This window comes from Pogonomyrmex barbatus, unplaced genomic scaffold (assembly GCF_055798465.1).
Source record: "Pogonomyrmex barbatus isolate J1 unplaced genomic scaffold, ASM5579846v1 scaffold16, whole genome shotgun sequence".
Classification (NCBI taxonomy): Eukaryota; Metazoa; Arthropoda; class Insecta; order Hymenoptera; family Formicidae; genus Pogonomyrmex; species Pogonomyrmex barbatus.
The window spans coordinates 1,294,281-1,315,727 of record NW_028297112.1 but is presented as its reverse complement, the minus strand read 5'-3'; the positions used below and the strand labels follow the sequence as shown (position 1 = coordinate 1,315,727).

The window sequence follows — 21,447 nt, the reverse complement described above, 5'->3', positions numbered from 1 at the left end:
TAATGAACACTTAATTACATGACGAATATTACATATTAGATTCGTTGGAGAACCGAGAATTACGTGCCTAACGACATACCTCAATTTAGCTTTGTTTTATCTTCCCTCAGTGCGTTTGCAAAATTGACATTTTATCACAAGTAAAATTTTGGATCAAATTTCAGTGAAAACATATTACACACAAACAGATAGGGAAAAAAATGCCAAAGAAAACTGCGAAAAAGCACAATATAATATGTCTTCTAATAATAATTTTATAACGACTTATAAATTTGTTGAGCAAATTCTATATACAATATTTTTTAGAACTATTTAATATTGTTAAGATACTAAGAAGAAACTTTGTTTTATTAAAATACCGCTTTTCTTATAATTATAAATCTATTTTTAGTATCTAATATTGTATCTCGAAATAATTTTGAAAGCTTCCTTCGAGTTTCGTCATTAGTTTATTTTTTAATTTGGCAAACACACTTTGGGCTACGCTTATAAGATGATTTCTCACATAATCTATGAAAGTTAGTCTGATCGTTAGCAAAATGTTGTAATTATATTAATTAACGAAGTAAAACGCTTATACAAATTCGCGGACTAAACGATTTCCCTTCTTTGGAGTGTTGCTACAAATTGATAAAATGATTCTTAATGATAATACAAATGATCAAAACTCGAGAAACTTTTCCGACGCTTCGCAAACAGAGCAAAGCGGGACAAAGTCTTCCGCGTTTTAAGTCTCTCTCTCTTTTCTTTCGACAGTATATACGGAATTTACGAAATTATGTAAAATCCGAGTATGACTTTTTAATTTATAAATCACGAAAGAGAGAAAATGGCAGACATGCCAGTATCACACGACAGTGACATGTGAATGGTGCTAGAAATATTACCTTCTTTTTATAGAATTTTTATCAAGTTGCCAGAACAGAGTATTTAATAGTTTAATGTGTATGTTATTAAAAAGTTATCAGATATATATTGGAAGATGTTTTATTTTGAAATTGGAAATTAATATTATTAATTAAGCTAATATGCACACACAGCTCCGATGTAAAGAACTTCGTTAAAAAAGCGCTTCGATAAATTTACATTTGCGCAAGCTTCATGATTTTAATCGTGATTCTAATAGTCCCGTTCTATTATTTAAATACTGCCAATACTAAGATCCCGGATACTAAGATACTGTGGCTTTTAGTATCTAAGTCTCGTTTATTTCTTTCTTTTCTATCAGCATATTTTATCGAGGAACTTTTTTTAGGAAATAAGCGCCGCTTTTTGGAGCAGTGTTAAATTGTGAAATAGTAAAAGAAATACGTGCCAGATTTTACCAACAAGTTCATTATTTTATGTCTTTTATATATATTACTCAGTACCTGGCTATGGTTTTCCATGCAACATGGCTGTTTTTCTCACGAATTTTTTTCTAATTGACATCTTATATATGAACAAGAAAGAAAAACGGCAAGACAAAATTTTATCATTATAACAGGAAAAGTTTTATTTTTTAAATAAAAGTGCCTTTGATACTAATCAATGAATTTTTAGAATTCCCTCTTGTGTTAAATTATATAGAAATTTTTATTTTTAAATGGAATTTTATCATAAAAGAAAATAGTACATAAAGACGACATTATTTAAATTATTAATTATATTTTTCTACTTTCAACTAAAATTTCTGAATATATTTTTTAAATTTTATTTGAACTACGTTCAAGATATTTTACTTGTATTTCTTAAATATTTTAAAATCTTTTTTCTTATTTTTTATAGGTTAATATATAAATTATAAAAAAGAAGGTAAGTAATTTTTTAGATAACTGTTTTATTACAAAACTCACTAATATTATGCACACGTCTTTCACTTATTTCACTCAATCGATTATAAAATCGATTTAGTATACAATACATTTTTACGTTATAAATAATAGTAAGGGGATATAACAACGGAAGTCTTATATCGGAATCTTATCAATAATTTCCTTAAGAATAAAAATCTTCGAGATTAATTTTTTATGAACCTCTGTAAAAAAAAGAAACGTATTTAAATATTTTCTTGAATGATTAATATTAAAGGTAAAGATTCCTGCAAATACTTACACAATGATATTATTGATTGGAATGTGAATTAATTTAACAAAGAATCCTATGAAGCCCATTATGCAGAAACCAATCGCAGTAGCAATAGCAATCTTCTGAAACTCTAATAAATAAAAAATAAGTTATGACTAACCATTACAATTCTCATTTATATGTAGCATAATAAAAATTAAATTACCTTTGCGATCTGGCTTGGTGCATCTTTTGACAAGCCGAATGCTATCCTTGGCAAATTGACGGCCAGGTTCGGTGAGCTTCTTGATTTGATCCATAGCGATTAAGAATCTGTAAAGAAAATATAATTTACTTAAGAGCAATATTGAATATATCCAATCAATCAAATATAAATATCCAGATTATATTCTAAACTTTTAAACAGACTTTCCAAACTTCCATATTGAATAATCACATATTATAATAATGACAAATATTCATAAAATTCAAACTTATATTTAAGATAATCTTACATACAATCATATGGTTATTTCATCAATAGGATGGTGAACAATATACTTGCTCAAAAAATCTATATAAGATGTCTTTAATGAAGTTAAATAAAATCTGGACCACGAAAGAGAATTCTATTTTTAACTTTTATATAGTAGTAAGTAAAAGAAAAGTATCAAGCATTTATTTTATATAACACTGTCACATCTATCTATATCACAATATTTCAATTTACACATTGTATAAGACACATTGACGTCAAAATAAATTCTTAAGTATAAACGCGACAAGTGAGATGTGGGTTATGTGGGAAAACACGAATTTTCACACAGAAACTGCACTATGGAAACTTTTTCTCGTGAGAGAAGACCAAAACTTGTATAAAAAAAAAATACTTCGATGAAAGAGATGCTGAGAATACTCACTCGTTACGCGTTATTCGAGTACGTTGCACGAAGTGTCGCTTTTAACAGGCACTGCTATACACCAGTATGCGCGAATACGAGTTACGATTATGAGTACTCGAACCGCTACGTGGACGATGTGCTGTCAAAACGTCACTTCCTCCAAGACCGATGCTGGCATTGGAGTCCTGCAACGCCACGACGCGGAAGCGACTTAAACACCATGATAAAGCTTGCGTCTCAGCCGATACTACTCGCATGGGAACTCAAAAGGCATCTAAGTATTGTATTCATGGTTTGATCTTATATTTATATATTTATATATAAATATAATATATGTATATATATATATATATATATTTAATATTATATATATTATATATATTTAAATATATTTATATATATTTATGTATTTATATATTTATATATTAAAATTATCTTATTTTGGCCCAATATGATTTTAGAGTTTACCTCGAAATAGAATGAATTTTTTAAGATTTAAAATTTTACCTTAAGCAATGAAATGATCTGTATAGAATCTAAAAATCATATTTAAATCAATAACTAATCATGTATCTAGAATTGTGATTTTGTTCTTGATTAGACATAATTTATTTCTAAATGTATGATTCTTATTTATTACCAAAGCAAATAGATTTCTTCATAGATTTATATTGTCATTTTTGTATATAACTTTATATAATTAAATATATAAAATAAATATATAACTTTAATCTTACATGTGTATTTAAGAAATAATTGAGCACATATTTTGTTTTATAATAATTTTTTTATGACAAAGAGCTCGATAGAGTTCTAGATACAAACGATGTTACACCAAGCCATTTACGACGATATTTGCGAAAACAATAAGTTCCACTATCATTAGCGTAATGAGATAAGTTACGTTCCTTCTTATGTTAGGTAAGCTGCGATGTGCCTATAAATTTAGGTGCGAGGTTGCATGCATCATTGTTAATATCGGTGCGAAAATCGTGGAAGCATCATGACGCGGATTAGCTTTGCTATTTCGCTATTGTATGTTCTACACTGCGTAACGTCCTCCTTTGCCTTCGTTTTCGAGGACTGTGGTATGCATTTTACTAATTTTAGAAAATTATTTTGCAAGAATATAAAAATTATTCTTCTCCGAGACTGCCCGTTATTATTCAATTTATGTTACTTATTAAATCAGTTACTAATTAATTAGTTATTAATGCATAATTAAAACTATTAATTTATTATTAATTAAGTTATTATTAATTTTGCTATATGGAAAAATTGTCTCTAAATTAAAAAAAATTTGTAATCAAATTTGCATATAATTTTAGATATTTTTGTGTTAGATGTATTCTTTTCCATTTTTTCATACAATGACAATACTGATAAAAATCATGTTGCTATTATTTAAATTCTAGAATTATTTCTTACGGCAAAAAGTTTTATGGTAAAATATTCAACTCAGCTTCCCGGGTAGTCATTTAAAAAATTAATTATTATAAATTTAATTTTTAAAGTAAATTTTTTAATAATTTTTAAATAATAACTTTTAAATAATTTTCTTTTGGAAAAAAGAATCTGAATAAGTACGAATAAGAATTAAAATTGATTATATTGATTTTTTAATAATACTGAATATGTAAGAACTGTACAAAATTGTTACTGTAAACTGATTCAGATTTTTTTCTAAATTGTTAAAAATTTCTGTCACCATTGATGTATTATTGTATTGATATATTGGTGTACTATCTATTAGTGTATTATCAATCGTTTGATTTTTATTGTTAATTAGAGGAAAAATATAATGGACAATGTGAAGGTTCAACAATATAAACGGAAACTATTAGCAATATTACATGTTAAGCTATATAATTATACATGTTGTCGTCCGATAGCATGTAATCGCGTTGCAATTTATGTAATTTTCTATTATTGTATCATATGTTTGCAGCAAATATAAAAAGAGCGAGATCTTCACCTAGAATTCTACGAATTTTTACTTAAATTATTTATGTGTGTTTGTAAATATTTTTGATGCATATTTAAGTTTACAATATTGATTAGTTCAATAATGCGTAATATTTTAAATTTACTTTAGGTTCCGAAGTGGGCAAGTTTACTGACATCGTAATTTCGAGCTGCACTACAGCGGACGAGAAATGCGCGGTAGCTCGTGGTTCTGAAGTAAGCGTGATCGTCAAATTTGTGCCAAGTTAGTAAAATAATTATGTTTCAATTACACTTCTGTTTTTAACATTAAAAATCTTGATCTGTGTAAGAAAAATGTAATAGAGGTAATTACCGATTCAGAATTCGAACTTTATTTAGAATTTCAAATTATAATTTTACATAAAATATTAATCAAAGATCTTATTGATATATTTTTTTTTTTTCAGACGTAGATATTTCGGACGTTGAAGCGCATGCATTTGGTGTGATCCTTGACATACCCGTGCCTTTTCCCCTAGAAAAACCGAAAGTATGCAAGGAACCAAGTTCTGGACTCAAATGTCCTTTGAAGAAGGATGTAGAAGCTGAATATAAAGCTACGTTCACCGTAGAGAAGAAGGCCCCCGCGGTAATCTCGCTTTTAAATCTCAATATTAATCTGTTCTTTTCTTTTATTTTTTAAATTTGTTCTTGTTTTCATGAATTTCTTCTTTTTAAGAAATTTATATTTAATTTACATATTTTCCAAATATTTTAATACGTATAATCATACGTATAACATATAATAAAATATATTATTTTATTAATATTAATACATATATATATATATATATATTATTTACATAAAAAAATTTTAATTACTAATTATTGTATTGATTTTGTTCTTTTAGTTGAGTGTCGACGTTATGTGGGAATTTAGAAACGAAAAGGATGAAAAAATTATATGTATAAAATTCCCGGCGAAGATTACATAAGAGGATTAAGTACAATTGGCATTTTTGTAGTGACTATGATATATTATTGTACACTAGTATTAAAGTAAACACGTTACAATTTTTTAAATAATAAATCTCGCTGCATTTTTAACGCATGTCGATACAAAAATTTCACTAATTAAAATTAAAAAAAAATAAACGATAAAAGAAAAGATCTTTAGATATTTATATTATTTTAATATTCTATAAATATCTTTTAATTCTTAATATGTAATCTTACTTGTAATCTTACTTTCAACATATCAAAAAGATAAAAAGTATTAGAAAGCGATTTCTACTTTTATTTTTATTTTAATTCTATATTTTTATTTTTTACTTTTATAGAAATATAAAGTAAGAAAAATTTGCCAATTCTAAAATATACATTTTTGTGAAGTCTTATTTAATGCTGTAAAAATTACCGTTTCGTTTAATCACTTATACTAGTATAATTCTTTATTTAAAGTATTATATTAAGTAAATTATTATTTAGGGTATTATATTGGATAACAAATATTATAAAGAAGTTTCGTTGTAGAGCAAGCAGTTAGTATAAAAAAAAAAGTATTCATTATTGCAAGGTAGTATACTTCTGAGTAGCTCGATCGGTACTTTGGCGACGAAAGCCGATCAGAGGCGCTCTCTTGTTAGATATCATACCGAGGGATGAGGCATTTTAAGACAATTGCAACGGCAATGGTCGTCATTAGCCCCGCGGAAGCCGTATGAGTAACGTCAATAATGAGTCGAGTAGCAGTTGTCACGTTTGCGTTTTACTATGCGTTGTGTTCGGTGTCTTGTCTCGCCGTCACATTCGAGGATTGTGGTGAGTATGCATTTTGTTATCGCTAAGAAGAGAAGAAAATTTGTGATGAGATTAGGAAGAAAGTCATTCTGCGATAAAAATGCGCCGAGAATGAGATTAATGTTATTTAATAATAATAATAAGAATAATAATAATAATAATAATAATAATAATAATAATAATAATGATTAAAATGTAAAAAGAGTGTTTTCAGTCAATTTTATTTGTTTATAGAAGTATAGTTTTATTTGTTTATAGAAGATTATAATTCCGAAGGGATTTTAGATAAAATGGAGAAATTAAATTAATTGTCATTAATTTATAATTAACAATTGATAATTATTTTTAAAAATGTTATGTTTTTCAAATAATTGTTTATCGTGTTATTAAAAGTGGCAAAGATTTTGTATTGAACTCTGAAGAGAAAGAAACTATTCTAAAGATAAAGGAGACAAAAAGAGCTACACATTCTTCTTCTCAAATTTATCTGTTCTTTGTTTGTCTCTTCAACAGATATGTCTGTTTGGAAATAATGAGCAGTAATATGTATGCCATGTATATGTAATAACCAAATAGATCTAATTTCAACGAGTTCAGATTTCAATATATACATTTTCATATACTGGCCATCTCATAATTCCTGGTATATATCTTCTGTGAGCAGATAGAGCGGAGTATTTTGTATCTTTTATTTTGCGATTTTCTTCGATAATAATTAGTGATGAGATATTGATTTATAAAAATCCGCGAATGAGTTTGCATCTACACGCGGAAGAAACCTGATGTTATCCACGATTGCTATAGGCGCATGACAAGATATTTAAAGATGTGATTTACAGAGCATCCGTTTATAATGCACACCTCTAGACATCTCGCTATGTTTGTAACAACTGCGAATGAATGTAACACTAAGCTATTTCATCAGGTGTACTCATATCACGTTAATTTACGAATCTTTATAAATTAATATTTCATTAATTATTGCGAAAATCACAAAATGATAGAAGATTTTGTTATTCAGTATAACTCATTCTATTTGTTCACGAGAAGTGCATCAGAAATTATAAGACATTCAAATATATAGATACTCATTTGACACAGTTTTTCTTTATCTTGATATTAAGATCTATCGCGTCTAACTATTGTCATCATTTCCATTTACGCTGCGAATTAATATATTCGAGCAATCATGATTCATTTCTACTTCTTTTTCTTATTTCAAACTATAAATGTATATATATATATATATATATAATGCGTTTATTTTTTTTAATTGTATTATTTGTTCCATTTTTTTCATTTCATTACATACTTCATTTTTTTATTTAAAATAATTCATAACATAATAGCCAATTTTTTACTTAGAAAAAGATAGCAATAAATATTTCTTACATAGTCTTTTTTTTTGTGAAAACATACTTTAGTATTTCTAACATGTTCACAAAGACTTAAAAGTCTGATTATGTTATCAGTAATGAATATGATATATTTATCGAGAAAATTTCAATGCTAGCTTGCACCTTTTAAACCATTTTATGTAACCATTTGATTGAGTTATCTTCTGAGATAACACATAACAAAACAGAATAAAGTACGAAACATATCACTGATGTCATTGACATCAGAAATTGTTTATTTAAAAAGTTTTTTCTATAAGAAACTTGTTTACTAAAAAATATAATAAAATTTAATGTGAAATGTTACGATATAATTGAACTTAAATATTCGTTTATTAATTAAATTATATTTGTTAATAAATATACTCAAATTTTCTGAAATTTTTTAATCAAGTATTTGTTGCTAAATATAATTTGATTTTTTTTATTTTTTTGAAGAGAATCTTTATTAATAATTATAAAAAATAATAAAAGATAAAATATTTGAGAAATCTTATTTTATTATTTAACAAATTGGTTTATTTATAGTATCAATTATTTTTCTCAAAGAAAATTTATACTATTAAATCGAATAGTTTAATTTTGCAGCAGTTTTACCCTATCATTGCGAAATTAAACAATAGTTTACTTTTTTGATTATTTAATATGCATACATTCTTTAAACATATTTCATATACTTTGATGTATTTGTGTACGCTGTATAGTTAGAATTTAATAACTCATATTTATTTATGTATATTCATTTTAGGCTCATCATTGGGCAAATTCACGGAAGTATCAGTTTCGAATTGTCAATCGACTGATGCCAGATGCATTTTAACACGCGGAACTTACGAATCTATATCTATTAAATTTATACCTAGTGAGTACGAGAACCATGCATTTGAATTTGTGTATCTAATACATCCATTAAATAATTCTGTTTTAAATTAACGATAAATAATTCTGTTTTAAAATAACGATATTGAAAATATTTGGATCAATATTTCTCAAAGGAAACAGATATTATTTAAGATGTTTACCTTTTGTACATTTTTTTTTTATAGATGAAGATATTTCACAAGTCAATGTACGTATATTTGGCGTATTACATTCTGTTCCAATACCTTTTCCATTTGATAAACCTGATGTCTGCAAAGATACCAACGATGGAGTCGATTGTCCTTTACAAAAGGATCAAGAATATCATTATACAACCACGCTGTTTGTACAGAAGCAATATCCTGCGGTAATTAGCATTTAAAATTCATATATTTGATCTTTTTATATTTATTACTGTTATAGTTTAGATTCTAGATTTTATTTGAATCCGATTTGATATAAATCTTTAATTTATATCTTAAATGATTAGTTAATGAACATTTTCGAACAAATTAAATATAAGACAATTTAAATATAAGATCTTATAAGATCTTCTTTATCTTTAATTTATTAAACATATTTATTAAAAATATTTTTATATATATCTAATAAAATTATTGAAAATATGCATGATCATAAAATTTATCATTTTTATTATCTTCTAGGTGAGTGTAGACATTAAGTGGGAGTTTATAACTAAGAATGACGATAAAATAATATGTGTAGTATTTCCCGCTAAAATTAAATAATTCAGAGAACGTTATTTCTGATAAACAAATGAAGAAAAATACTAAATTTTATACTTTTATAAATATAAGCCATATTTTAAATAAAATATTTTAACACAAGTTTAATAATTACATTATTTAAATTTAAATCCTATCATGTCAAAGCATATTGATAAAGGAAATAATTGAACTTTATGAAATAAAAGAAATTCAGAGAAAATGTAGTTGACATATATTATTTTATCAAGTCTTGTAACAATTATAAAATTTCAATAAATAAAAGTATATTCTAATGCCTTAATCCAACACATTAATTTATACATATTCATTTTATTTAATCTTTTATCCTTTGTTCCATTATCAAGTATACTGAATTACTAATTTTCTTAGTAATTTCGTTATTTTCTAAAAGCAATTGTAAGCAAAAACAATTTTAGGTGATTTATTGATGATTTATTGAGTAATCAATCTAATTAAATCATTTATTTAATTTATTAAATCATTTATTGAATTAAATCATTTTTAATGATTAATCATTGTTATTGAGACACTAATGGTAACAATGGTGTATAATTTAATTTAATTACAAATTTTTTAGCCATATTATAGATTAGAGGTTTGCTGAATAATTGAATATCAAATAATTTGATACTTATTGTTACTGAATCAACTGGGTATTATCTAGTAATTGATCACAGAAAAATTGAAAATTTACTTTTTGATGTAAAACTTTTTAAATTTATATATATATAATATATATATATATATATATATATATATATATATATATTATACATATATACATGTATATATTTTACATATGTTTATTATATATATTCTTTTTATTTAAATCAAATATTAATGAAAATATTTAGATTAGTCAGATATCATGAGATTTAGATTAGTCAAATATCTCAAGAATTTATATTTCATCAGATATCTGGTTAACTTAAGTAAATATTTTTATTAATATGTCTCATATAATATAAATTATCAAGTTTAGTACTCATTATATTTAAAAATTCAAATTTTATAATTATTATCTATTGAATTATGGAAAACGATTTTTTCGTAATCTAATCAGATAACGAATAATTGTCAAATATCCAGTACATCCTTATTACAGAATTCCTATACATATTTCAAACGATAGATAAAAAACGGAATAAAAATTGAAATGTCGACAGAAAAAGAAATTTTTATTCAATCTAATATGAGCTTTGGTTTCTTCTTCATTTTCTATGAATTATCATCAACTGTCCATTGTATCAATTTTATCTTGCGTTTGATTATCCGTTTCAATCTGGTGGATTTTTCGCTTGCTATGTCGACTTGTTAGATTCTGTTGATCATTTTTCAAAGTTTTTTTAGCTTGATAGATGGGTTCATACTCTCTTAATTGTGTCATAAAACTTTCATTTGGATTTATACAAAACCTTTTCTGTTGCACTATCATGAATGCATGCCTAAAACAAATATCATAAAGATTTTTCAATTTTGCAATTTCAGCAAATATTTACAATTATAAAGTAATATATAAGTATGTAACTCTCTTTTATTAAAAATTTATGTATAAAAATAAGAATATATGTGGTCTCTAATATGCATAAATTCTATATTGTGCAAATAGAAAACAACAAATCATAGAAAACAATTCTTACGATTGTGAATATCCATATGTTTCCATAACATATGCCATAACTAATGCTGCAGATCTTGAAATACCAGCATTTCCATGAACAAGAACTCGACCACCCGAATTTAAGCCTTCGTCAATGAATGTCTTTACTGTTTTGAAGTGTTGAATGATATTTTCTGTCATCGTATCAGCGATTTCTAGGACTAGATACCTATAGAATATAAATAAATAAACTATAAATATATATAATCAATTATTAAATGATTAAAGAGATAAAATAGAAAAATCTTATAAATCATAAAAATTAAGAAAATATTTATTTAAAAATGATTTTAGATTAATTAAATTTTAATTATTATATTAAATATATTATTACAAATGTAGAAATAAAAAAAATAGACTAGCATAAAAATATCGAACAAAAAATATTAAGAAGAAAAGGACTTAAAATATTATAAGAAATGAAGAACTTTTTAAGTTCTTTAAGTTGTTTTCTTCTTTATTAAGAGACTACTAATAAATCATATTGCAATTGAGATCATATACTTGAAGTGATTAGGAAAATTTGGCCTTATAAGGTTTGCCTCAATAGCATGTCTGACACAAACTATATGTGTTATTCTATGTTCTAGTAGAGATTGTAATTTAGATCGACTAGCAGCACTATATGGTCCAAGAAACACACCAGGTACCACTTCCTGTAATATATAATATACACAGTTATATATCTTAATGACATGTAATTTATTAAAATCAAATAAGTAAAAATAAAAGAATAAAGAATGAAAAAGTTAAATATATTTTTTACAAGCTTAAAAAGCTATATATATATATATATATATATATATATATATATATAACTTGAAAAAAAATATATATACTTATATTCACATAATATTTCTTTATCAATAGATTAATAATTATGATTTATATTATTAATATATGCTGATAAAATTAGAAATGCTTCATTTAACTATATCACAATAGGATATGACTAAGCTTGATGGTTGAATCATGTATTATTTACAATCTAATCTATGTAAAATTTTTATATATTATATATGGCCTCAAATTGTTATAATTACCTGCATATTTCTTCTCATTGTGTAAGTCCATTCGTATGGTCTTTCTAAGTTATTCCAGTTATTAGAAGTTTCTGGACAGTCCAGATCAGAGCCTGATTCATTAGTGCCTTTTTCACTGTTTTCCTGCAGGATTAATTAATATATTTCAAATTATTAAATATGTATTAAATTACAATATGAGATTAATTGAATTTGTTAATTTTTAATATTACAAACCATGAGATATCAAAAATATTATATTATAAATCATAACCAAATACAAAAGTGATAGATGTCTTCTAGTCGTAGCACTTTTCAGCATTTAAATTGCATACATCCTTTCTTTCGAGAAGGAAAAAAATAAAACCATGAAGTTTATTTTACTAATAAGTAAGACAAATAAGGTTTATAGTTTATAGTCAATTCTGATATTTATATTTAAGACTGTCTTACAATTACATTCCAATCAATAAGATAATTATAAATATAACTATAAATTTATTTAAAAAGATTTTAAATAAAAGAATGGACTATGAATATTGGTCAGAACAACATCTATAATCTGATCTTACATCTGAAATCGTTTTAAGTACGATTTTGTAATACGATAAAATTTAATTTAGTTTTTTTTTATATTTTAATAAATATATATTTAACCGATGTCCTTTTATGTAAAAATAAAGATTTGAAAGGAAAAAAATTGTCTCGCTGTTTTAAACAGAATAACTAAGCGTTAAGCGACGACACTCTTAGAGGTTAGGAAATCTATCATATCGACATAGCACTTGATGCTCGTATATTTTTATAAAATCATTTCATCTTTATTGTGCCCTAGATGTTAAACAGGGATAGATATGAGTGTCGCGTGCGTTATAGACTAGACTTTATTTTGCACTACAGACAGTGTGTTGTAGGAAAAGTATTGTTTCGCGCGGCAAATTGAAAGGCCACGTGGAACCGAAAACTGGACAATGATAGATCTCGTTTCGCACTGTAAACTGTGACGTGCGGTGAATTTTGTTTGGATGAAAACTTGAAAACTTCAATGGAACTGCGAACAATGATAGATCTCTAATCTTTTTTATAAAATAAAAATTATTTTAAAAATAAAAGAGGAAAAATAATAAAAGCGTTATTTTTTTCTAACTTTTTAGTGTTAATAATGTCACGATTTAAATTGGTTTTTGCAACCAATCCGATATGATGGCGTAATGTGTCAGTGGGCTCTGTCAAGATCATATTTTGTTTTCTATTGTCTGTTTTACATATTATAATTTATTTAGGTAAAATATAATATCTTTAAATAATAATTAACATTTTTAATTTAAATATTTAAGAATTAGTTTTAAATTTTGCAATTAGTTTCAATTAATTCTTTAATCGACCGATAATGTTAATCAAGGTGAGACCGACGTAATTTATTTGACGTAACGTCGTGCCCTCTGTCGACAATCAATTAGTACCGATCGACATTATTAGAGGGCAGGAATGGTCTTGTTTGCTTGTTACATAATCGGTAGTTTGACGTACGAGATTCAGAAATCCAGTAATAGAAGGATTATAAATCTGTAATTATTTAATTATTGTTTTTTATTTTAAACATTCGATAACTGTGAGTTTGTTTGTTTTGTTATTTATAATTTTTTGTTGAAGATTACTGCTTACAATAAGTAATTATATAATAATAAATTAGAAAAGTAATTTTATTCGTTTATGGTTGTTTATTTATTAAGATCGAAATTTTAATAGAAAAAGACATTTAAATATGATAAAATATAATATCTACGAATAGTAAATAAGAGAAAGGGTGTATAAATAAACTTCAGAAACCTGTTAGCAAAGCAATTGCACATAATTAATATAATAACAAGTTTTCTTATCCTATCGGATATATTTCTTCTAACATATTTTCCAAATATTTCAAATGTATATTTGAATATCATCAAGATTACATGACATTAATAACGAAAATATATATGCAATCAAGAACGATTGATAAATATTATTACAATTTTTTAATAATTATTTCGGATTTGATTGGCAATTATATATTATCTATTTTATTTTTTCTCTTTTCGAATATGAATCACAAAAGTAAAATAAAACAATACCTTAATAATATATAGTAATTAATAATATATGGCTTAATCTTATACATTTTTCATTATTATAATTTCTTGAGAGAAACATGATTATTGTTTCTTAGAGATATAATAAAATTCAAATTAAAAATTATAATTATAATATAAAAAACTTTAGCATTAAATTATGAGCGCTTCTATTTTCGATTAAAAATATTTTCGAATTAAAACACTTTTTTAACTAGATGATTTACTTTAATTTGTTAGGTTTTAGGATAGAATTTTACTATAAAATTTTACACGCTGCATATTTTGATGTATTTTATCATTTATTGTATAAGATATAAAATTATAAATAAAATTTTATTTTGAATTATATTACAAATTGTAGTCCGTTTAAAGAATTTAATATAAAAATTATTAACTAAATATTAAAAAATGTAACAGCGTTTTGGACAAGTACGTACGAAAAGTAATAACTTGACGAAGAAGATTATATGCCTTATTAAAATGAGGATCTTTTTCGAGTGTAATTTAATAGTAATTACTTACATTAATAGACAATTGGATAATATAATTTAAAAAGGTTTAGAATCTAGATCACGAGGAATGTAAAACAAGATTATTTATTAACCTCTTCTTTCTTTCTCGTTGCAGCGCGAAGTATCGCAAAGTGCATGTTGATCTCGCGGTTTGTCAGAAACACAACGATAAATCATGCGTAAGTCCAGCATTATAACCGGATCGTAATGTGGATAAACGTTTTCCTTTAGAAGTTTTTTTTTAGACACCACCGGATTCCGTGACGTGAAACTTTTCAATGCGGATCAAGAAACACGTTACGGCTCTTTTGTAAAAATAATAGATCTTTTGAAAAACGCAATCGTCGTCCGGCGTTACGGCGACATGGCCGTTTCGTTCTGGGCCAATCGTGCCAATAGACCTCGATTTATCCGTGACGAATTTTCCCCGAGTCTCGAGCAATTTTAAAAATTCAAGAAAATGTTTCCTTTTCCAGTTATAACTTTCAATAATAATTACGTTCAATTGATCTTACAAAAGGTTAAGGTAAAAGAGGAAAGATCTTTTTGTCGTATTATCCGCCGTATTATCGATTTAACGTGATTGTAATTATGACACAGTATATATATATATATATATATATATATATATATATATATACTCGGAGTTTCATCAATACGTTAGATGTATCTTGAAAATGGGAATGCGTAACGGAATGAATGTAACATTCCACGTTACATTTTCTGCGTCTGTATCGCGTATCGCGTTGAAACCGTTACCGGCTAATCACGCCGCAATAATTATCAATCTGCAAGGCGCTCGACGGGAAGATTAGCGGCGTGTAATAACATGTCGGAGTCTTATCCTTTCGCGCATATCGCGGCGTGATTTTCGAATGCAGGAGATATGGTATGCAGAGCGAAATATCGCATATCGTTGGACGAGCGGGGAAGAGGAAGAGGGGAGGCGAGATGTTGGAGAACGACGCAATTTGATTACGAACTGTTTAATAAGTTTTACGACGCGCTTCTGGTTGCGGTAATCGGCGGTAGGTTTTCTTCCGGGATACGATAATACGGTTCTCTTTCGATCGCCAACGCTACGCTTTCGCGATGAAAGTTTATGTGTGTGTGTGTGTGTGTGTATGCGTGCAGCACGCGTCTAGCTTGTATAGTTTCATTTTAGCTTATGCATCGTCCGCGTTTCGCGCATGACGATGGGGCTCGCGGAAAATGCGAAACTAATCACTTCCGTGGGAGCTCCGCAATGCTCCGCGGACTTCTTCAAGCACGATTGCGCATTTTCGGAATCGCGCTTTCATTTTTCAACTGTATTTCCGCATTGTTGGCGCACCGAAAAATTATCTATTTATTCCCATTATTCCCATAATCCCACAAATAATTCCATCATATAAGTATGCATATGTATGTAAAACCATGTATATTTTTGCTAGAGATAAAATTCGATAAAATTATATTATTCGATTAAATAATTGTTAAAATAAAATAAAAGATTGTTTATTCGTACTCTTTTGTATATTCATTTGTCGTGCGCATCGAACCACCATGTATTTGTCGTACTAATGTAATAATTTATCAAAAATATTTTTATCCAGCCTTGTATTTTGTTAATAATTAAAATACGTCAGGTTTGCGTTTTCTTGGCTTTTGCATTTTATTTTTACAGAGTATGGATAAATTGCATGGTGCGGTAACGTTTCTCCACGCGAGTGAATAGCGCTCGCAATAAATCGTTGTCATTTGCACTGTACGTGATTCGAAGTACTCGCGAGTGAAGGGTATTGGATAGCACCACCCATTTCGTCATAGAGAGAACCGTGTTATTTCAATGCGAATAAGAAGCCCCGGTTTCCATGTTTGTCACCCTCAAAGTCATTGCTGGACATTCTGGCACAACTAGATGATACTCGAACGTACTAAATTCCATTCTAGATCTGTCACAAATCGCAGTAGAATAATTAACAGTCAAGCCCCATATTTCCGATATCAAATTTCCATTATTAAATTTGAAGGAATCTCGACTATAATTAATCCCGAACGGAAAAAAGATTTGTGGAATGCTGCCCCAAATGAATCGCCTGAAGAAAACTTAAATTGCTTTTAGTCATTCATTAATTTTCGATCCCTTTCCGTCGTGTTTCCTTAATCAATAAAGAGTCGGCCGAGGACGTTCACTGATAATTTATTGAATTATTTTGACCTCAGTTTGGCTTACAAATAACATTGTCATTCCGTGAGTCTTTTTTATTCAGTCATTCTCTGTGTCTTCAAGACAAAGATTTATGACTTCGCCTCTATTCAAGAATTAGATCGACAAGTATCTTTCGCATTCTGTCTGCATCACGCAGAAATCATGTAGAAATATCTAAACTAAAAGATTCTCTCTTTTTTACTTAATACATTAATAATACCATAATATTACCGTTTTTATTTATAATACTTTATTATACTTATTTTCTGTAATAGATATATGTGTTATAAATTTTAATAATATCTATCGTCTAATAAAATTTTGAGTGATTCATCGTGATTGATTGGGATTTTATGGTCTACGAGCCGATAGGTCAGTTTCTAGCACGTTGAGCACGTCGAGCCCGTTGCTCTAGATTCGCGTCCAAGGATGGCAATTGCGCCACGATCTCCGACGGATTCCCATATCTGCGAGGAACGCGAGTGAACGACAACGTCACTCTCGCCTAGAAAGTAAACTTCCATGCTGCCCGGGGGCGGCTACGCCCTCAAGTCTGGTCAAGCTTTAATCATTTAATTACGTTCGCAAAGCAGATGCCAGCGAGTGGATGTCATAGAACGGAGGAAACGGATGGAGAATCAAAGGAGAAGAAGTAGTCTGCTTTATCATTGATATCCTGATTGAACGAAAAGAATAAACGCGAGAAATTATAGAGGGAATTTTGAAAAGGATTAATTATTTTATTATTATTAGAATAATAAGAAAGAGAATAACAATAAAAATTATTTATTCTGTTTCTCAATACACTCTAATAATAATTATTCAGTAACACAATAGGTATTCTTATAAATTTAACAATTACTTTCTATATTGTATATGCCTGTTTTTTTTTAGTATATTTGTATTATATAATATGTTGTGGAACCGTCTTCCTATTTTCGAGTCAGAATTTTTATTTTGCTTATAAAATAAAATGGGTGCAAGAGTATGTGAGATTCTTGAAATTCTCGAGTGAACTTTAAGATTCTTTTAATGGTCGTTCTTGAAAGGGAAATATAGAGCACTTGTCTCGGATAAAAACTGATCACCATCGACATTGCTCATTGCATTCGATGAAAATGAGGCGTCATCAATCGGCATACCGGTTGATCGTCAAGATCACGATTTAATGAACGCACCTGGCAATTTTTTTTTTTTGTAACTGCTTGTCCTCTTTGCCTTTAATCTAAGAATACGAGATGTTTTGTACAATTTGGATTCTCTTTCTCAAAGATCTTTATATCTAAGAAAATTGAGTTATAATAATTACCATTTATATACACCATTTATATACTTATATAATTATTATTTTTTATATTACTTGCATTTACTTACACTAGCATCGATTTGCCAATATTATTACTAATTTATTTGTAATTTTATTTTGATGATAATTATTTAGTCAATTAGCCAATTGAATTCAGTTTTTTTTTTACATATTCTTTAAGACTTACAACAATCTATGTTGACTTTATTTCATTAAAAATTTCTGCATAATTAACCGTGTAATAAAATCATGCTTGAAGTGAAGTGTCATGCTTCATTAATTTTAATACTTTCAACAATCTTTTTTTCTTTCAATATTAAAGCTCTGAATAATTTTCTATACGTTGTTTACATATAAAGTACATTCTCTTTTGGTTTTATATGAAATTTTATATAATTAGAATGAATTTTGAAGAAGAAATAATGTTTATTGTTAATTTTTTTAAGATAACAGTTAAATCTTATGTAAAATATGCATTCAACTGCGATGAAGAAATACATGTTCGTGGATCCAAATATATGATGTCCTGTTTTAAGGAAACAAAATCTCAAGAAAAGTTATTCTACGATTTTAACTTATTTTGCGCCGTAGAACTCTCTTCCCATACATTTTGATTCACCCGTGTATATAACAAAATTTAAGATATTTATAATAAATAAAATATAATATATGACATATATCGTCTCTATATTTTCCGTTATGAATTGCGACTTAGACGCAATTAACAGTGACACACCTTACAATCGGGCTCTTATATCGCGATCAATGAAAGTTCTTTATGTAATGCGCGTAATGTTACGTAAAGAGTCTCACCTAAACGATTTTTTCTCATCGACAATTATTCGCGAATATTCTCGAGCGCTTTGGTACGCGATCGCATTCGCGCTATCGTGCGAAATCGCTTCTCGGCGGAATAGACAGCCGCGTTACTATGAACGGGAAAACAATGCAACGTTACACAAGAGCGTCGTAAATGTGGCGGTTAATAACGAGCGAAATTCGTATATCCATCGAAATTACGTCCGGGCATGGAAATCAGAGGAACGATTTAACGCGATATCATCGCATATATATTCACGTCTGTTATTTGTCCGTTACAATCTCATGGTTTTCACGGTCGGATGCGGATAGATCGTGACTCGCCGACGGATGACTCACTTGATGATTCGCGCGCTTATTAGCAGCAAATTGCGACATCGGCGGCCGGGACGAGACGATAGACGATAATAGATAATTAGCTGTTACCGCATAATTGCCGCATGATCTCCGCTTTATGCGGAGATTGGCAAGAGTTTGCACTTACTCTTTTTACTAAACGTACGTAGGATTATTTTAGAGGTAGATAAGAAAAGAGTACAAGAGACTAACACCGCTTATCAAATTGATTTTAATCAGGGGATGCCAACAATTTCGAACTTTTATATTTTCTACATCCTTTTATGATACTTACATTGATATTGCATTCTTCTAATAACTTTATTTCTATTTAAATTAAGGAAGTAGGGGATTAAAAGTCAAATTAACGTCAGAGATATAGTGACTCAATTAACGTATTATGTATTACAAGCGAAAACTGTTTCGTACACACACCACACACACACACACACACGCGCGCGCGCGCGCGCGCGCGCGCGCGGGAGATCGGTTTATCGAGTGCAGCGATGCACGAATTGCAGCAATGTGTTTTCCGCGGGGGAAAGCGCGTTCGAGGTTGCGGTGCAGTGGTGCATAAGCGAACGGAACGGTGAATTTTCGAATTTTTTTAGATTTTTATCAAGAAAATATATTCACGGGTGTCAATTATCTAATCAAATTGCACATATTATACCTGCTGACTAATAAGAAACCATGCCAAATAACGTAAAAAATTGCGTTAAATTATACGTGAATATAGTAAGAATGCTTAGAGATATATTTTCGTGTTATTGCTGTTATTTTTGTTTGTTATTTAACTTTGATAAGCTTACATTTCTATTTATATTATCTTGTTCATATTTTATACTAGTCTACTGTGATATGAAAATATTAACGCGAATTATAAATTAATATTTTCTTTTCTTGATACATTCACATGTAACGAAGCAGATATTTGAAAGATTGTTTAAAAGCTTTGTTCGCGAAATTTCTCTCTCTCTCTCTCTCTCTCTCTCTCTCTCTCTCTCGTGCACAATGTGAATATTGCATTAATATTTTTCGCGTGCCCACTGCATCGGCAATATACACGTTTATCTCTCTTTTCCTTCTCTCTCTCTCTCTCTCTCTCTCTCTCTCTCTCTCTCTCTCTCTCTCTCTCTCTCTTGCTCGCTCCTCGCTCGCTCGCTCATCTGATCTGAACAGAACGAGCGTAAGACATTACAAAATAATGGGAATCGTTAAACTTTCCAGATTTTGCAACGACTCTACTGCCGCGACGTATCAACCTCCACCGGGGTGGTTCCGCACATACATTCGCGGGCAATGTAACGGATCGTGCTTGGCTCGGGGTTGCGCAAATCGTGTACCGAGCGCAAGGATTTTTATATCGAGTAAAGGCGACCGTCGGCCTTAGTCTTAGCAGGTAATTGCTAATCGGTCTGAAAAAGCGCGGCCGACGACGAAGAAACGTAGGGGCGTTCACTCACCACTCCACCGCTCGGGAAACGACGCGTTTTCGCGCTGGCAAAAATCACACCGTGCAATTCGTGCTTTTGGAGGGAGTGAAAGAGCAGAAGGGTGGGGGAGACAGAGGGAGAAGAGGACAAATGTATTCCGATGTGACCCAGAACTAAATGCGTTCATGGCTATAACCACCTCTAGTGGCCGCCACTTGCGAAATTAGTGCTGCTCGTAAAGCGCGTGTTTATTAGACCCGAGGGTGATTGAAGCACAGGGGAAGGGGGGGGGAATTGCTGGAACTGCTGTGTGCTGAAAATTAAAAGATAACCAGAGAGAAACGTATCTCCCGATATGACTCGATCATTTATC

General features: G+C 28.8%; 4 protein-coding genes across 9 annotated transcripts; 2 read left to right on the top strand and 2 right to left on the bottom strand.

Annotated features, from left to right (window-relative positions):
- Positions 1-1,232: 1,232 nt before the first annotated feature.
- On the bottom strand, positions 1,233-3,118 carry LOC105423052 (protein transport protein Sec61 subunit gamma). 2 transcript variants are annotated; one of them, XM_011632695.2, is made up of 4 exons: positions 2,967-3,117; positions 2,273-2,379; positions 2,095-2,197; positions 1,233-2,017 (listed from the first exon to the last, which is right to left on the bottom strand). In XM_011632695.2, the coding sequence occupies exons 2-4, from the start codon at positions 2,364-2,366 to the stop codon at positions 2,008-2,010; spliced, it is 207 nt and encodes a 68-aa protein (XP_011630997.1). In that variant the 5' UTR covers positions 2,367-2,379; positions 2,967-3,117; the 3' UTR covers positions 1,233-2,007. The 2 variants fall into 2 exon arrangements, with proteins under 2 accessions (XP_011630997.1, XP_088929941.1); XM_089073815.1 differs by lacking the exon at positions 1,233-2,017 and having other exon boundaries at positions 2,091-2,197; positions 2,967-3,118.
- A 40-nt stretch (positions 3,119-3,158) lies between these two features.
- LOC105423049 (NPC intracellular cholesterol transporter 2 homolog a-like) lies at positions 3,159-6,042 on the top strand. Its single transcript, XM_011632689.3, has 4 exons — positions 3,159-4,036; positions 5,044-5,157; positions 5,342-5,523; positions 5,786-6,042. Exons 1-4 carry the CDS (start codon positions 3,952-3,954, stop codon positions 5,867-5,869), a joined length of 465 nt encoding a protein of 154 aa, XP_011630991.2. The 5' UTR covers positions 3,159-3,951; the 3' UTR covers positions 5,870-6,042.
- A 437-nt stretch (positions 6,043-6,479) lies between these two features.
- On the top strand, positions 6,480-9,780 carry LOC105423050 (NPC intracellular cholesterol transporter 2 homolog a). The gene is made up of 4 exons (XM_011632690.3): positions 6,480-6,695; positions 8,820-8,933; positions 9,118-9,299; positions 9,598-9,780. The coding sequence occupies exons 1-4, from the start codon at positions 6,611-6,613 to the stop codon at positions 9,679-9,681; spliced, it is 465 nt and encodes a 154-aa protein (XP_011630992.2). The 5' UTR covers positions 6,480-6,610; the 3' UTR covers positions 9,682-9,780.
- A 1,060-nt stretch (positions 9,781-10,840) lies between these two features.
- LOC105423051 (serine/threonine/tyrosine-interacting protein B) lies at positions 10,841-13,380 on the bottom strand. 5 transcript variants are annotated; one of them, XM_011632693.2, is made up of 6 exons: positions 12,936-13,380; positions 12,601-12,705; positions 12,385-12,507; positions 11,846-11,997; positions 11,322-11,510; positions 10,841-11,126 (listed from the first exon to the last, which is right to left on the bottom strand). In XM_011632693.2, exons 2-6 carry the CDS (start codon positions 12,601-12,603, stop codon positions 10,913-10,915), a joined length of 681 nt encoding a protein of 226 aa, XP_011630995.2. In that variant the 5' UTR covers positions 12,604-12,705; positions 12,936-13,380; the 3' UTR covers positions 10,841-10,912. The 5 variants fall into 5 exon arrangements, with proteins under 5 accessions (XP_011630995.2, XP_011630996.2, XP_088929939.1 ...); XM_011632694.2 differs by having other exon boundaries at positions 12,601-12,701; XM_089073813.1 differs by having other exon boundaries at positions 13,266-13,370.
- Between the last annotated feature and the right edge of the window lie 8,067 nt (positions 13,381-21,447).

Coding starts and splice junctions, on each gene's coding strand:
- LOC105423052 (XM_011632695.2), bottom strand. CDS start 2,366: ATGGATCAAATCAAGAAGCTCACCGAACCTGGCCGTCAATTTGCCAAG. Junction 2,198..2,272: donor CACCAAGCCAGATCGCAAAG/GTAATTTAATTT, acceptor TTTATTTATTAG/AGTTTCAGAAGATTGCTATT.
- LOC105423049 (XM_011632689.3), top strand. CDS start 3,952: ATGACGCGGATTAGCTTTGCTATTTCGCTATTGTATGTTCTACACTGC. Junction 4,037..5,043: donor CTTCGTTTTCGAGGACTGTG/GTATGCATTTTA, acceptor AATTTACTTTAG/GTTCCGAAGTGGGCAAGTTT. Junction 5,524..5,785: donor TAGAGAAGAAGGCCCCCGCG/GTAATCTCGCTT, acceptor TTGTTCTTTTAG/TTGAGTGTCGACGTTATGTG.
- LOC105423050 (XM_011632690.3), top strand. CDS start 6,611: ATGAGTCGAGTAGCAGTTGTCACGTTTGCGTTTTACTATGCGTTGTGT. Junction 6,696..8,819: donor CGTCACATTCGAGGATTGTG/GTGAGTATGCAT, acceptor TATTCATTTTAG/GCTCATCATTGGGCAAATTC. Junction 9,300..9,597: donor TACAGAAGCAATATCCTGCG/GTAATTAGCATT, acceptor ATTATCTTCTAG/GTGAGTGTAGACATTAAGTG.
- LOC105423051 (XM_089073812.1), bottom strand. Junction 11,998..12,384: donor CAATGAGAAGAAATATGCAG/GTAATTATAACA, acceptor TATATATTACAG/GAAGTGGTACCTGGTGTGTT. Junction 11,127..11,321: donor ACATATGGATATTCACAATC/GTAAGAATTGTT, acceptor TATTTGTTTTAG/GCATGCATTCATGATAGTGC.